This window comes from Artibeus jamaicensis, unplaced genomic scaffold, assembly GCF_021234435.1.
Source record: "Artibeus jamaicensis isolate MK-2021 breed Jamaican fruit bat unplaced genomic scaffold, CSHL_Jam_final contig_233, whole genome shotgun sequence".
In the NCBI taxonomy this organism is placed as follows: domain Eukaryota; kingdom Metazoa; phylum Chordata; class Mammalia; order Chiroptera; family Phyllostomidae; genus Artibeus; species Artibeus jamaicensis.
Window position 1 is genome coordinate 11,182,988 of NW_026521486.1, and position 16,133 is coordinate 11,199,120.

The following is a 16,133-nucleotide window of genomic DNA, read 5'->3' on the forward strand; positions in this document are numbered from 1 at the left end:
GTGTGTGCTGGTTGGTGCCCAAACTCCTTAAAGCCTCTCAGGCAGGCTGGTTCCCTCTGCTGCTTCCATGGCCACGGTGGTGGGGCGCCTGTCACCCCTCCCCCTGACCTGGGCTCTCCACCCCATGGCTGGCTGGGGGGTGAGCACACCACAGCTGTCCATTCTCAAAGTTCTCCACGCACGCACACACACACACAACACACACACACACACAATGCCACATGACCCACTGGCGGGTACTGGGTGTCTGTATGGTACACCAAACAAGTGACCCCAAGGAGATTTTTAAGAACTGATCACACCATAGCCCAAGGGCTGGACTGGTTTTTGGAGGGGCTGCACCATTTCCCTGTGGCTGTGAATACAGGTGTCAACAGGAATTAGGGGGCCTGTGGGGAAGGGGTGAGTCTCAAGGGGTCGGCACTGGGCTCACCGGATCCTCTGTACCTGAAAACCCTCCCCCAGGGCCTGGTTTCCAGGAACCTGTAGCCCATTCTTCTAGGGCGCTGCACCGGTGTCTCTCTTCCAGCTGGAATCCTATCTGTCCGTCAGGCCTGCCCAAGCCTCAGCACCTCCATGATGCCTTCCCTGACCGGCTCGCACCTCTCAGAGCCTGTGCCACCGAATCTGACGTTGTTTCACAAACTACCTCCCACGCCCTTGGGGCACACCTGCTGCTGTGGCCTCACCAGCTTCTGTGCAGATTCTCGGTGCTAGAAGATGTCTCACTACTTTACCCATGTGCCCAAGCACCCTGGAACATAACAGGTGCTCAGCAAAACAGCTGCCCCACAAATGACAGCACAAATCATTAGCCAGTTGGGGTGCACAAGCCAGCAGTGGTTGTGACCACAGGGATCTGCCCGAATGGTAGGATCAGGGTAAGGGACCCGTGAGCTGGGGCGCCTCCAGCCTAGCTCTCTGCCGATGGCCCAACGGCTTTAAACCCCTCGTACCTTGCTTGCTTTCAAGATCTCAAACATCAGGGGCAGGCCTTGGGTAATGAGCTCCTCTGTGTACTCTTCCTCCTGAATGGTCTTGAACTCCTTTAACAGGCACTGGATGAGAGGCCTGCGGTGTTGCTGGAAGGCGATCCGAAGAGACTCCAGCCACGTGTGCAGGGTCCATGGGACACCTGGGGGTGGGGGAGGGATGGGGGAGGGGAGAGGGAAGGGCAGGGCAGAGAACAACCAAAAGAACAGGCATGTTTTTATCTAAAACTTGGCCTCTTCCCAGGACATTACCAAATTATGAGACCAAGAGACAGATGTTCCATGAATAAAGCCAGTGTTGGTTCCCCCCCTCCCCCCCTGGGGACTTGCAGGAGTTGAAATTAAAGGTCATAATTCAATTCCCTTAAGTACGGGTATCCATTTCTTCATGCTACTCATATTATTAGGGGCTGTATTTTACAACCTATAATCATGGTGTAGAATATTGGAATTATTAGGCACACCACTTAGGCTGATGATATACTTCTCAGTGCTGACTTCATTTGTCTCCATCCCCTCTGCTTTCTGGGGCGGGAGAAGCTCAGGGAGGGGCAGAGTCTTGCCCAGGATTGGGTACCACATCCAAGCCCGGAGGAGAGCTGGTGAAACTCACCAGGGAGCGTCACCACCTACTACTCGGGCTAAGATGGAAACTGACAACTGCATAAGGAGACATGGAGGATATTGCTGCTGTTCCCCTGTGCAAACCACTTCCATCTGCAAGCACTTCATCAGGTCTTCCTCCTGTACTGCCAAGCTCTCCAGCAGCTGATTGCTTTTGGAAAGCTGTGCTCCCCTCTCCGGGTGAGGCAGGCGAGAAAACGCAGGCACATCACTACTGTATGTGACGAGCTGACCTATCAGAGTCTCGGGCTGCGTCACCATGCTAAACAGGCTTTCAGGGCCACCACGTAAACCTCCCACTCACTGAACAGCCACTCCCCGAGCGGCCCGTTTCCGGAACAGCGTCAGGGGGCCCCACTGCAGGCCCTCCATCTACTTCAACCGGCCACACCCTGTGTTTAAGGCCCACGCTAACTCCCTCTGTTTCCATGCTGGGCTAATGAATGCCACTAGACTGGGGATGGCCCGGCTTCCCTGGATGCACGGAGGAGATGGCTGGGGGCTACACTCAGGGAAGAGCCACCCCAAACTTTTCCGAAGAGTGGCCGTGTGCCCTGAAGCTCAGTGGGTGGAGCCCTGGTAAGGAAGGCAGGTCCTCACCCCAGCCGCTGCCCGGCCACAGCTTCCATGGATCTGGGTGCTCTGAGCAGTTCCCGACCACTGGGAATCGCCTGGGATGATTGTTAAATATAAAGATTTCCAGCCTTTACCCATCCAGACCCTCGACAGCAGAGCTTCTGGGTGTAGGGCCTGGCAATGTGTATTCAGACGAGCTCCCAGGTGATTCAAATCCCTCACTCCCTAGGGTCCAGAGGGATTTGGAAATCATGGAAAGATGTCTTGAGGATGGGGCTTTGGGGCTGGCAGGGTGCTGCGGTCAGTGGGGACAGGGTGGGTGTCTCAGCAAGGAAGTGCTCCAACCAGCAAACCAGAGGGTCCATGCAGGGGTGGGGTGGTGGTGTATGTGTGTGTGTGTGTGTGTGTGTGTGTGTGTGTGTGTGACCTGGAGCCAGGCAGTGGTGCCGTGCCCAGTGGCAGAAGTTGCCCCGACTGACCTATGCTCCTGATGTCAATTGTGACATCCACGTAGCCATGCTCAGCGCTGTGATACATGGCCTCTCTCAGGGCTCTCAGTTTGGCCTTGCTGTTGCGGCTGGCGCACAGGGGGGGCGGGGCTGTCTCTGCCAGGTCAGTCCCCTCAGCCAGAATCTCCTCCAGGGACAGGATATCACTCTTCTCCTTCTCTGGCTGAGCGAGCAGTTTGCGGAACACATTCCTGTCAATCATAAACCCAGATAGGAAGACACTCAGAGAGGGAAGGGCTTTGCCAGGGCAGGGACGCAGCTGGGGAACCACTCACTTGGGACAAGGGAATGTGCGGGGACCAACTCCAGGGTGGTGGCTTCAGAGTCCTGACCATGGGCGTCATGTTCTGGGGATGGAGCAGCTGGTGGGACGGGAGCTAGTGGGGAAGGCCTTCTTCAAGGACAACTGGGAGCTGAGTGTGTTCCTGAAATATCTAGAAGGCTCCAGAACTCTGCACTCCCCGCAGTGAATCTGCTTTACTTGGGGTGATGTATAATATAACCCGATGGGTTAAATTATCCTGAAGGAATGGTAGGTGAGAAGTCAACAAGAGGCGATTTACTAAGGTGGGTTCTCCTCACCTCACTTCAGAAAGGGGATGTAGTCCGACCCACACGGGCCGAGCGTGAGCTCTGTGTGGGGAAAGCTGGCTGGGAAGGGACAGAACGAGCCAGTCTGCGTAGACATGTGCCGCAGGAAGCTGGCTCTCAGCAGAGGGCTGGCAGCAAGGGCCACTGGCCGGGCTGGGGCCCGCACTGCCTCTGGGCCCCACACCCAGAGAGGCAGCGGGTCTGGGGTAGGCCTGGGAATCTGCATTTTTAACAAGCACCCCTTGGGACCTTGTGGCTCTGGCCCATCCTAGCCTACCTGTGTCCGTGGGCCGCGGCCTGGCTGAAAGAGTTCATATCCCCCTGGGGGGTTGTAGAAATTCCATTCCTGTACATGGTTCCTATCAGGGGGTCCGCACCACGCTCCAACAGCAAACTAACCAGCTCAAAATTGCCTGCAAGCCCAGAGAAGGGGTTTCATAAGGGAATAAAGCAAAGACACGGTCACAGACACATCAAAGGCCGGGGTGGTGGAGACCCTTGGCCAGGGCGGGAGTCGGCGACCCTTACCTACGGCGGCTGCGAGCTGCAGGGGTGTTTCCGAGTAGTTCTCCTCGCCATGCTCCACGGAGCCTTCCACCTTGGCCCCGGCGTCCAGGAGGAGCTGTGGAGGAAGACGGCCGTGGACATGTTTAAAGGACACGCATGGTGAGGAGGCGTCAGAAAGACCAGTGGAACTCAGGGCACGGCCCATGTTCCTGCTCTCATCTGGGTCAGTGACCGCGAGCGCGCACAGGGGGCGGGCAACTGTACCTCGAGGATGAACTAGGACTTTCTGGTAGCTTCTAGAACCTGAGACTACTCAAAGTGGGGTCCAAGATCAGCAGCAGCGTCATCTGGGAGCCTGTCGCAGACATTGGCTCTTTACATGGACATTTCTGGAAGCACTGAGATACAACCAGAGTGGTGGAAGGCTCCCTTTTTGGGTCAGAGAGCACTTCTGTGGTTGCTTAGAACCACAGAATCAATAGTTCTGAAGGACGGTGGAGACCACCTGGGCCAGCCAGGGCAAGAGCCCCTTCTAGAGTGCCCTGGATAGCTCTGAGGACAGGTCAGCACATGCCAGGTTCCTGGCCAGTGGGATCAATGAATAAGTGGCAGAATGAGCTTCTACTGTGAGTTCTGCTTTGCAGGACAGAATTCCGTGCATTGTCTAAGATATCTGGGCTTCTTAAAAACCGAGATTCTGTCCATGCCAGATCTCACGCACAGTGAGTGTGCTACTGCTGATTCGGAATGCGGTGGGGTGGGGGGAAGCCTGCTTTCTTCATCACCACGGGCTCCCTGAGGGCACAGCCAGGAGGGGCTGCCTCCTTGACATTCCACGACTCGTGCACCTGCAGTGGAGCGGGGACCTGGCATCTGGTTGCTTTTGCTTGGCTGCCCCCTGGTCCTATTTCTGATCTAAAGGCTGGCGATGCTACTGCATGTTAATGGATGGCATCTGTGTCTGCCAGGCCCGCCCTGGGACCCCTCCCTTTCTTAGATTCCTTTATTAGGAGTGGGCTGGGCATGACGCTGTGTGCAGAAGCCAGGTCTCAGGGGGACACATCACATACTCGGCTTCCTGAAACATGACTTTGGATCTGTCTTCAGGGTTCCCACAGCCTAGGAGACAACAGAGGACTCCTGCGGAACTCCAGCGGGCCCTCTCACACTATTCCCTGCTCGGCATTGATTCTCCGAGGTTTGAGCACATAAAAGGACGTGAGCTCCCAGTGTTCCCAAAGCTCATCACTCACTATGGGGGGGTCAAGTGTGGTCACAGACCTGGATGCTGATCTCTCTTTTCTGATGGAGGAAAGACTGTGTTCAAGATCTGGAATGTTCTGGATGGCTAGTCACTGAACATCATTTCTACCACAGCCAGAAAAGGTGCAAGCAACACACACGTCTATGCCCAAAGGACCTCGGACGAGGATGTCTCTCCGGTGCTGGGGGAGCTGTTTCAGAAGACACGTGTGAAGGCCCTGTTCTAGATCCCCTGGATCTGACTCTTAAGAAGTGGTACCCAAGCCAATGTCTTTTGGAACTGTTGCCTTGGTGACTTGGATGCTTCGCTCCACTGGTTGGAAACCACCACTCTACACAAACACCAGCGGCACACCTGAGGAGAGGTTCTAAGGTCTCGCACCGGCCAAGCTTTATGTTCATGTTATGATATATAAAATGGACCAATCCGCAAAACCACAGCTCAGACCCCACCCCCGAGCAACTGGGAACAACTCCGTAGGTTGGCCACTGTGTGTGTGGGGCTGCTTGAGGGTGTGTGGTAATTTCATATTGGTTAAAGCCAGGCCATATAGATCATTACATACAATAGTTCCATTTGTATGACATGAATGTGCTATATTTAATTGTAATTAACCAATATGAATGTCTTAGCAAATATGCATGCTGGGAGAGGTAGAGATTTGCATAATGGAAGAGGTAAAAGTAAAGGTCAGGTGTGGATAGGGAAATACATTAATACCTGAACTACAGGAATATGTCCATGCAACACAGCAAAAGTCAGAGCCGTCCAATGGCGGGTCTCAGGGTGGACGGATGGATATTTATGAGGAGTACTGACAACCTATAAACAAATTGAAGTTATTTTCAAAATGTGACCTTCACAATCCTTAGACTAGCAAAGCCGACCTATCTGTGGCTAGGCACGTGGTCTAAAGATGTACAAAGGTGCCTTGGGAAATGTTGGTGATGGGCAGTGAAGAGTAAGGATGCCTTTTCTTCTCATCCAAAAGCAGTTAAATGGATGACTTCATCTGACCACCTCTATGGTGCCTTGGAGAAGCTCATAGTGGCTACTATGAGCCAGCTCACCTGCCTGTCTCCTCTTTCTGCTTAAGGAAAGGCGGTGGTTCTGAGAACTCCAGGACGTCAGGCAGCGTGAGATGCCTCTGCCATTACACCCGCAGCTATATGGGACATTCTTGGTGGCAGCAAACCCCAGGCAAGGGGAGGTCTGCGTCAAGCTTTTGAGCCAGGGAAGACCACCACCATCTGGTCACAGCTGTCCTATTTCATTCTTCTGCTGGCTTCCCGGTTGACAAAGACCCTCAGGTTTCTGGAAACTGGGCATAAAAAACTTCCCTGGAAACAACACGAATAAGCAATCTGATACTGGTCTTCTGCTATGGGGGCCTCAAAACTGCCCTGGCCAAGAGAGAGGCGGCTGCACGGCTGGTGGTTGGGATCCTGCAGGGTTGGACCCACACATGGTTCTTCTCCCAGACATTCCTGGGGCTGTATCACTGCGATGCCTATTCATTCAGAGCAGTTGACTCACTCATTGCCTGCTGGGGGAAGTCTTGGACTAGGAGCCATGAGGGGGGGCTAGGGAGGACCTAAGAATGCCACCAGGACCCAAAGCTGAGGAGCTCTTATAGGGTCTGCGTGGTTTTTAGGGGAAAACATAATGCAGGGAAATCCTTGATACCTGAAACTTGTAGGATCAAAAATGGTTATAGATCCCAAACTATGTCTATTGCCTGCTTTCCTCAGATGAATCTAAAACCCCCGAAACCAAACAAAAAAGCCCCCCCCCCATAATCCACAGCACTGAAACTACAAGAGCATCCAATTTTGGACTAAAAAGGTTTCCCAGGGTTGCTGAGTTAGGACTGTAGTGTGCCAATCTTCCCATCTCCGAGGCTGGCAATATCCAGCTGCCAGAGAGAGTGGGTCTAAACACAGCATAGAACGTGGTCAGAAAAGTGTGGTTCACCTATCACAAGCCTTGGCAGGGAGGAAACCAATGTTACCGGAGCCTCAAACTTATGCTAGGTCCTCTCTGTATTTATTTCTTCCAACAACTCTCTGAGGGGGGTGTGATCATTCTCCCATTTTGCAGATGGGGACGGGCACCGGGGCCCAGAAAGGTTAAACCACTTGCCCAAGCACAAAAGCAAGTCACTAAGATGCAGATACTGACAGAATTGGAGCGCCAGTGTCAAATTCTAAAGCCTGTGGGGGACAGCTTTCTACTATAGCACAGCCTCAAGGAAGCTTAGGGTTAAGACCTGTGGCTTCAACTCAGCCAGTCAGGTGAGCCAATCAGGATTTGGTGGGGGGAGGGGGAGCCACGCCTTAGCTCTGGGGACAGGTCCAGCTTTGCCTTGTGCAGAGGGAAAAGGGCTGATGGCTCAGAAGAGCTCCCTCTGCTTTGATCCCAGAGGGGTGGACCAGCAGTCAGAGTCAGAGACTATGTACAACTGAGCCAAAGAAATGCTGGTGTGTTTTTGGTTGTTTCCAAGTGAAACACACATGCTAGCAACTCCCTGCGGTTTGGTGGGGGCAGGGCCTCAGGATGGAGGAGACCCATCAGCTGGTCTGACTGACTTGCTGGACTGAGCGCCCTGCCCTTGGCAGCGGCTCTCAGGAGAAAAAGCCCCCCTCTCTTTGCTTGCCTTCCCCTGGGGACTGCCAGGCCAAGGGGCCCTGCAGCCCTCTGCACCCTCACCTCCACATTCAGGTCAGCTCCGGCATCCAGCAGCATCTGAACCATCGCCTCGTCCCCACGGACGCAGGCGTACATCAGGGGGGTCATGCCCTGCGGTGAGTTAGAAACCAGAGAACGGAGAAGGTTTACCAGGTGGCTGTATCACTTGAGGATAACAAACGGAAAATCCTACTTTTGTTTAGGAGGCTATGTTTGTAGTCAAAATCCAGCATTAAAAAAAAAAGCGGCCCTATGACTCATAAGGTTACGATCCTCCATATTTCAAAACCAACATGGAGGCCAAGAGGAGACCGTTTATCGTTGATCTGTTTTGCATTTATTGTTGCTTAGGTTGGAGGATTTTTGTTTGCCTGTCTTAGGGTGCAATAGACCTAAGAGTGTTTGCTAAAGCAAATGGTTGATTTCAGCTTACAGCTCTTAGGAACTTTCTGGATTCTGCAACATCAGCCCCTAAGCTACCTAATTGACAAACACCGTTGCCTTGACATCTCTCATCCTCAATATAACCAGTGTCCTCTTCACTCTGAACGAGATGCTGGTCGGTGTCAAGGGGAACAGGAGCCTCTGAGCATAACACCCCCATCGCAGACATCTGCTTTGACGTTATCGTGTACAAGCAAAAGGCAAGCAAATGAGGAACGGCTTTCAAACATTCCACATTTGCCCACGACTCCTGCTCATCACAAACAAAGTACCACAACCAATAGAAGGTGGGGATGGATTTTTCAATAAAGAGCGTTATGAAGGTGGCAATTGGGGGAAATGGTCAAGTACAAAGGGCCTGATCTTGCACCATCTACTAAAATCATTTCTAGTTTGATTAGAGATATGGAGACAAAATTAAAAACATAGAAGACATCTAGGGGCAAAAGTAATAAAAGAAATCACAAAGGAAAATCATCACAGCATTAAGGACATAACATTGAAAACAAACAAAATTCAAAGGTAAGCAATAAATTGAGACATATTTGTCACATCACAATAAAGAGATATTTGTCACATTATGTGCCTAATGTGTAAAGAGCCCTTCTAAGTAAACAAGAAAGACAGTAAAGGTCCAATGAAAAACCGGCAGTAAGTAAAAGCTTAACTAATAGGGAGCACATATATAGTTGGAGGGTGTATAAGGAAACCAGGTCTCTGAAAAAGTGATAGAGATCAAAAACCATAAGACAGGTTGATGACTTTGAGCCACTTTTAAGAATTTCCCCCAATGAAATAATTAGGGATTTGAACAAAGATTTGTGTAAGTTTAGTTAGCTTAGCATTAGTGACATAAGTAATTATAAACAACGTAAAATATTCAGCAACTAAGGTGTGGTTGACTGAATAAATAATATGACCATTTTAAGTAGCCATTAAAAGGGATTAAAAATATTTAATAGCCCTGGCAGGTGTGGCTTGGTGGATTGAGTGCCGCCAGCCTGTGAATCAAAGAGTCGTTGGTTCAATTCCCAGTCAGGGCACATGCCTGGGTTGCAGGCCAGGTCCCCAGCTGGGGGTGTATGAGAGGCAACCACACACTGATGTTTCTCTACGTCTTTTTTTCCCTCCCTTCCCCTCTCTTTAGAAGTGAGTGAATGGAATCTTTAAAGAAATTTAATAACATTACAAATTATCTTTATATAAAACACTAAAAACAAGATATAATACATTCCTGTTTTTTTATAAAAAGATAGTACAAATTGTGTGTGTGTGTGTGTGTGTGTGTGTGTGTGTGTGTGTGTGTGTATCAGGGCTCAGGGTATTGCTCAAGAAAATCAGTGGCTGCTACTCCTCCCTGGCTGGATGAACTGCTCCCTGGCTGGAGCTGGCTGCAGGAACTGCTCCGTCTGGCCCTTGTGACCTTCCTTGTGGGGCTCACAGTGACGGCGTCTCCCTGACTGGCAGCCCCACATTGCCTTTCACTGCTCCTCAGGGTCAGGGGGTTGGGGGACAGAGGCCTCTCTCTGAGGTTCCTCCTAGGGTCTCCCAGAAGGCCTTTTGTGTTTCTTAAGCACACCCTGAAAGTTTGGTGAAAATCTGCCTTGACTTGTTCTGTGACTCAGTAACAGGCCAGCAGAGAACTAATTTTAACCGCGCTGGAAAAAGAACATGAAGGACACATACTAAAAATAAACATGATGGTTATCCGGGTGATGGCATTATTTACTTTCTGGAATAGGCCTGTTTTTCTCTATTTTCCATGTCAGCTGCAACGATCACGTGCAACTTCTATAAAAATGAACAAGGGTATTTTTATTTTAAAAACTAAAACAACAAAAAAAGGGCAAAAAGAAACAACAAAAAAGAGCACTCTACATCACCAGTAGGGGGCGCCTCTGTCCAGTGCCTGCTGTTTCTATCTAGCCATGGGCCTGGGCTGATGGTGAAGGTGGGGGTGTGAGTTCAGACACTCAGAGGACCCCGTACCTGTTCGCTCATGGTGTTGATCCCATCGGGCCCCAGGAGAGATACCGCCTGCTTCACCAGATCTGTCCTCCCGCAGTTCAGCATCCGGAAACCCAGGTCCTGCTTAAACTTGGCTTCGATGGCCACTGCGTCCAGCTTCCGAGAAGCGAAAAAGCAGTCGTCAGCCCTAAGGAGGGAGAGATGGTCAGCAGCTTCCTCAGAGACTGCCCAGCAAGGCTGCAAAGAGTTAGGTAGCACCAGGAAACTTCGCTTTTAATGGCCACTGCCTGTTCCTAGACTTCAGTGAAAGTTGGATGTCTTGACCGTTTGTCCTTCATATCTGCCACAGGTCTGTCCTGACCCCCATTCCCACAGCGTGCTGAGCAAAGCATCAGACTGGCTAATACTTACTGAATGTTTCCCAGGGGCTAGGCACCATGCTAAACTCTTTACATGAAGTAATTCATTCAATCCCACACAACCCCAAGAATTGAGTACTATTATTACCTCTCTCTTAACCATGGGGGAGCAGACACAGATAAAGGACTTGCCAGAGGCCACACAGCCAGCAAGCAGTGGGCGAACTGTGGCAGTCTGGAGAGCCGATCTGGGCATCCACTGTGTCACCCTGTGCCCCTGTCGCAGTGAGAGGTTAGGGAAGGGTGGAGAGAAAAATCAGTGGGTTCCAGAAGGTGACGCAAACTCTGCTTGTTTGGCATGTTACTTGCGCCTCACAATGAAATCAATCACTTACTGAGTCAAATCTCCAGGCATTTTATTGAGCAGCTGTTTGTGACAAGCTCTGCTCTCAGTGCTGAAGACACAAAGCTAAACATGTCATTGTCCCCGGCCTGGAAGGGGAGAGAGGGCAAAGCACTGGCCGCTATGACCCCATGTGGTGACTGCAGTGACTGAGAGATTGGAGACATGCACCAAATAGAGCCTAGGGAATACAGCAAGGCTTCCTGGGGGAGGTGACCCCTGAGCTGTGCCTTAAAAACGGAGATGATGGGAGAGAGGGCGGAAGAATGTGAGCAGGGCTGGCGTCAGCAGAAGTATGGAGTTGAGACCCGGCAGGTGGAGTGGGGATAACGATGAAGGTGTCAGTGTTTCTGGAGCCCGTACCTGCAGGCAGAGTGCTGGAGCGGAGAGCGGGGCTGGACAACGGAGGAGCCTGACTCAAGTTTTAAGGCTCCGGACTTCACCCTTAAATGCCATGGGAGATTTTTAAGCAGGCAGGGGACTGCGATGGTCGGATGCCCAACTCTGGGAGGGAGTGGAGGGTGGGTTTGTGGGAGCCACCCCCAGAGGCTGGAGCCATGTTAGCGCTAATGGACCAGCTGAGTGGATGGAGGAAGCCACCGATGACAAAGAGAAGTGACAAGGGCCTGACTGAAGGTTGTGGTGGCCGAGACGGAGCAGAGGTCGTGGGTTCTGACTTCTCTACATGCAGGTGCCCATTTCTCAGCTCATGGCCCCGAGGCCAGGGAACCACACGCCCGCATCAGCATCGCCGACTGTGACAGTCGGTGCTGTTGCAGGCCCCTGCCCATCTCTCCTCCTGCTGATTCAGACTGGAAACCGAGGGAGAGCCGGGAGTTCGGCATTCCTATCTCTGTTGTCGCCTCTGATGAACCCGCTTGGAAGGATTAGACTTACATGTGCAGGAATTACCTTCTGTTTTATCCTTGGAGGAAATGATAGGGGCTATTCTAGAACGTTTAAGGTACTAAGATGTGCTGCTCAGCAGTAGGGCTAGGATCTGGGGAGAGCATGGAGGGGTGAACCAAGAACAGACTCAGGAAGTAGGTGGAATGTGTATGTACTTGACCCTTCACTGGGTTCCGGATACATCATTCTTCTCTGCCTACGGAGGGGCCTTGGCCCAAGGCTGTCCTGTAATAGGAACCCCATGGTAGATAGGATACGTCAGGCTCTCAATAGGAGACACTAGGCGTTTGCTTCTGGCCAGGAGGGGGAGCTGACGCAGCGAAGATACCGAAGATACCGTCCTGAGAACCCTGAACTTGGTGTTGATAGAGGTCTAGTCTGCCTGCGAGCTTCAGGAACTGCTGTCGAGTCAGCCTCTCAGGGCCCACGTGTATGAGAGCCCAGGAAAGAACTAAGTAAGGTACCTCGGGGTCCCTAGTTTACCGGGACTCTCAAGTCCAAGATTAGAGATGGCCCCAGCGTTGCTGGAAAACTCTCCAGGGAAGACTGAGAGTTCCCCAGTGGTGGGGGAGGGCAGAGGGGCTCTGGGCACCAGCATCCAAGGTTAGAGCTTCTGGGGCATAGAATGGGGCTGTGAAATCAATGGGGAGCAGAGATGCTATGAATTGTCACTGTCACTGAGTTTGCAATGTCCTATTTCTGTCTGCTAGCTTCAATGCTTGATTGATTCTCTCAATGAAGCATGTTTTTTTCTGGAGTCACGCTGAATTCCACGTGACTAGATAAATGTTACCAAGCACCTACTGTGTGTGGACACCATGCAAGGGGGCCAGGAGGAGGGAGACGCAGACCCGACTGACCCTGTGTTCCCTGAGCTCCCAGACTGCTGAACAGATAATTCCCGGGACATCCATCAGGAGAAGTGTGTGCCAGAGACAGAGATCCTTGATTTTAATTAGAAAGAGACAAATGGCAGGAAGATTACTGTAGCTAAGATGATGATGATGATGATAAAAATTGTTGTAGGAAGCTAACATTTATTGAAGACGTACTATGGAAATCTAAGCTCTTTCCATGTATTAATTCGTATGATTTTTACAACAAGCCCACAATGTAGGTGTGAGTAGGAGCCCCAGCCCAGAGATGAGGAAATTTCCCATGTCACCGAGCTGCTAGGCAGCAAGTCAGGATTTCACCCGGCAGAACTGACCCCTCTCAGTGGGTGGGACCTGGCTCTTCTGGGTGGGCGGGTGTGCCCCCACAGGCAACTGCCTGACTCCAGCGCATGTCCTTGGTGTCTCCCAGACCCTCACATTCAGTACGTCCATAGTGGAACTTTTTACTAACACATCCACCTCTCTCCCAACTTGTCCCCCAGCCATCCCATCTCCATAAATGGCACCACTGTCCCCTCCCCCAAACCCCAGGTGCTCAGGCCAGACCTTCTCTCACACCCTTACCCATTCCATCAGCTGTTGCTTTTGCCACCCAAATCCCCCATTCCAAATCCATCCACCTCTCTCCACCCCCTAGGGCCGGACCCTGGCTCCAAACGCCAGCATCTTTTGCCTAGATGACTACAGTCCTAACTGGTCTTCCTGCTGTCACTCTCCTCGCCTTCCCAAGCGGTTTCTTAAACAAGGGAAGAGTAAGCTTAAAATATAGATAGGGCCATGCTCTGCCCCTGCTCGAAACCTCCTAATGCCGTCCTGTGTACGGAGAATAGCTCCCCATGCAGGGCCTGGAGGGCCCCGCCCTGCCCTCCAGCCCCTCCCTTCCTCCCTCCCTCTTCTGTCCCTTCAACAGGCCAAGATCTTTCCTGCCTTGAGGACTTAGCTCCTGCTATTCCCCCTCCTTGGAATGCCCTTCCCCTATCTGCAGGGCTGGCTTCTTCTCACCCTTCAAGTATGAGCTTCAATGTCAGGTCCAGAGGAGGGCTTCTCTGACCAGTGCATGTGAAGGAGGTGCACTCCTCTCCCTTGCCAGGCCCATCTCCAGGCCCCTTTCCCCCTTCCCCTGGTTAGCACCTTCCGGTGCCTGTCCTTGTGCCGGGGGCACACAGCAGTAAGTGATGGGAGAGCCATGCACACCACCCACCATTCATTCTTGAGGCCCCGGGAAACATCTGTCTATCGAGAATCCCTCAGTCATGGTCCTCGTTACTGAACTTTACCAGCCAAGGGAGGCAAACAGAGAAGCAGGTAAGAAACATTTTCCATAAACCATGGCTTTATGTCCAACCGGGCTTGTGAGAAAACTGACCTCCGCAAACATCCTAATTCCTGCAGCATTCCTGTAAACACAACTCAGAGCTTCGTTTGCTAGTTCTGGAGCGTCTCTGAAGGGTCTGCCACTGAGGACCAACAAGTCCCCCGTGGCCTGGACAAATGACAGAGCCTCCTAAGTGCAGGGCTTACTTATGCAGAAATCTATTAAGCCAGCTCCCTGGGGCTTCATTAGAAGGCGGTCACCTCAGTGGCTTTCCCTTCAAGCGGCTTTCAGAGATGCCATAAAAAAAACCGGGTCAATTTCAGTAAGAGGTCAGCCCCTGAGGTGGTCAGTTCCTCTGATTTCTCAAGGGCCCCAGCCCTGAGACCGGCTCAAAGCTTCCACCAGTTCGGGAACGTGACTTCAGAAAGATGTTTTCCAGGAGGCCCACGGCCCGAGCACAGAGAGGGACACGCTGCCTCCCCAAGGAGGAGCTGGCGTGGCTGCGGGGGCCGACGCACTCTGCCCATCTGTCGTTGCACGCGCTGAGCGCCGATGGCGAGCTGGCCAGGCTCCCCGCACATTTTACTCACTTGTTCATTTTTAAAGCTAGCATAGAAGTTATGAGCACGCATCTCTGGTTCCCGGCTCTGCTATTTCGCGGCTTTGTGATTTCTTAGGGCAAGTGACTTAACCTCTCTGTTGTCGAGTTCTCTCGTCTGTAAAATGAGTTTCGTCACAAAACTTTCCTGCTAAGATGGTGGGTACGGATTAAATGAGATAATCCGTGTCCAGCGCTTAGAAGAGTACGGAATTTAGCACACGGCTCTCAGTCGACGTGAGAGATTCCGTACCACAACCTTTATGAACTACAAAGCTGGGTGCACACTGTTTGGACAGAATATACTCTGTTTGAAAGAAGCAAATACGGAGACACAGAGACTAAGCAACAGTACAGTGCCTGGCCAGTGTAGCTCAGTCGGGTGGGCATCATTCCACAAAATGAAAGGTCACCGTTCAAGTCCTGGTGAGGCCACACGCCTGGGTTGCGGGCTCTGTCCCCAGGTGGGGTGCATACAAGAGGCAACCAACCCATTAATGTGTCTCTCTCACATCGTTTCCCTCCCTCTTGCTCCCTCTCCTCCCCTCTCTCTAAAATGAATAAAAGAAAAGAACTAAAAACAAACGAACATTGCAGTAAAAGCACTTCTTAAGACCTCCGATTGGACGCCATGTCTAACACGCCCCACCAGGGGAAAGGCAGGTCTTCTCCCCGTGGGAGACCCGGGTCCTCAGCGGGCTTTGCCAGCTAAGTGATGACTGGGGTTGGGGAGGGAGGGCGCATGGGAGTCACGCGTGAGGAAAGCACGGGTTCTGGACACGCCCAACATGCAGAGTTCGGAGGCCCCGCCCAGCCGGGCTTCCAGCCCCTCCTTCCCCCTCCACCGGTGGGGCCAAGGCTGACTCCACCGGCCCGGAAACCGGCACCTCCCAGGCCCCCAGCCCCCCCCCCCCCCCCCACACTGCCCCACGGTGCCTGCGGCCAGCGTGGCCGCCCGGTTCATCCCTCAGCTCGGCCCCCACTCACTGGGAAACGTGGTACAGGTTCCTTAATCTCACTCACTTTCCTCACATGGGAAACAGCAACACGGGCATTACGTGTTTTACTACATTATTAATTTTTTAAAGGATTTTATTTATTTATTTTTAGAGAGAGGAGAAGGGAAGGAGAAAGGGAGAGAAACATCAACGTGTGGTTGCATTCCCGTCTGGGGACCTGGCCTACAACCCAGGTGTGTGCTCTGGCTGGGAATCAAACCGGCAATGCTTTGGTTGGCAGGCCCACGTTCAATCCACTGAGCTACACCAGCCAGGGCATGTTTTACTTATTTAACAGGTACATAGCACTCACCATGTACCAGGCATTTTATGAGTTTTTTACAAATATTAACTTGTTTCATTCTCATGATAACCCTATGAGGAAGGTGTTATTATTATTAACCTATAGTAAGGATAAGGGGAACAGGGCATGGAGGGGTTAATGAACTTGCTCATTGTCACAGAGCCAGTAAGTAGGAGTCTGGGTTTGAA

At 51.9% G+C, this 16,133-nt stretch overlaps 1 protein-coding gene across 3 annotated transcripts in view; it reads right to left on the reverse strand.

Moving 5' to 3' along the window:
- The window catches only part of ABTB3 (ankyrin repeat and BTB domain containing 3), a 265,773-nt gene that overhangs the window by 34,262 nt on the left and 215,378 nt on the right, over positions 1-16,133 (reverse strand). For 2 of the 3 annotated variants that reach the window (XM_037160398.2, XM_037160396.2), the window contains exons 5-11: positions 10,185-10,350; positions 7,773-7,862; positions 5,784-5,885; positions 3,821-3,914; positions 3,570-3,705; positions 2,672-2,892; positions 957-1,135 (exon numbers count right to left, since the gene is read on the reverse strand). In XM_037160398.2, coding sequence (XP_037016293.2) covers positions 957-1,135; positions 2,672-2,892; positions 3,570-3,705; positions 3,821-3,914; positions 5,784-5,885; positions 7,773-7,862; positions 10,185-10,350 — 988 coding nt within the window. The remainder of the gene's footprint in view (positions 1-956; positions 1,136-2,671; positions 2,893-3,569; positions 3,706-3,820; positions 3,915-5,783; positions 5,886-7,772; positions 7,863-10,184; positions 10,351-16,133) is intronic. The other variant, XM_037160400.2, reaches the window with a different exon arrangement.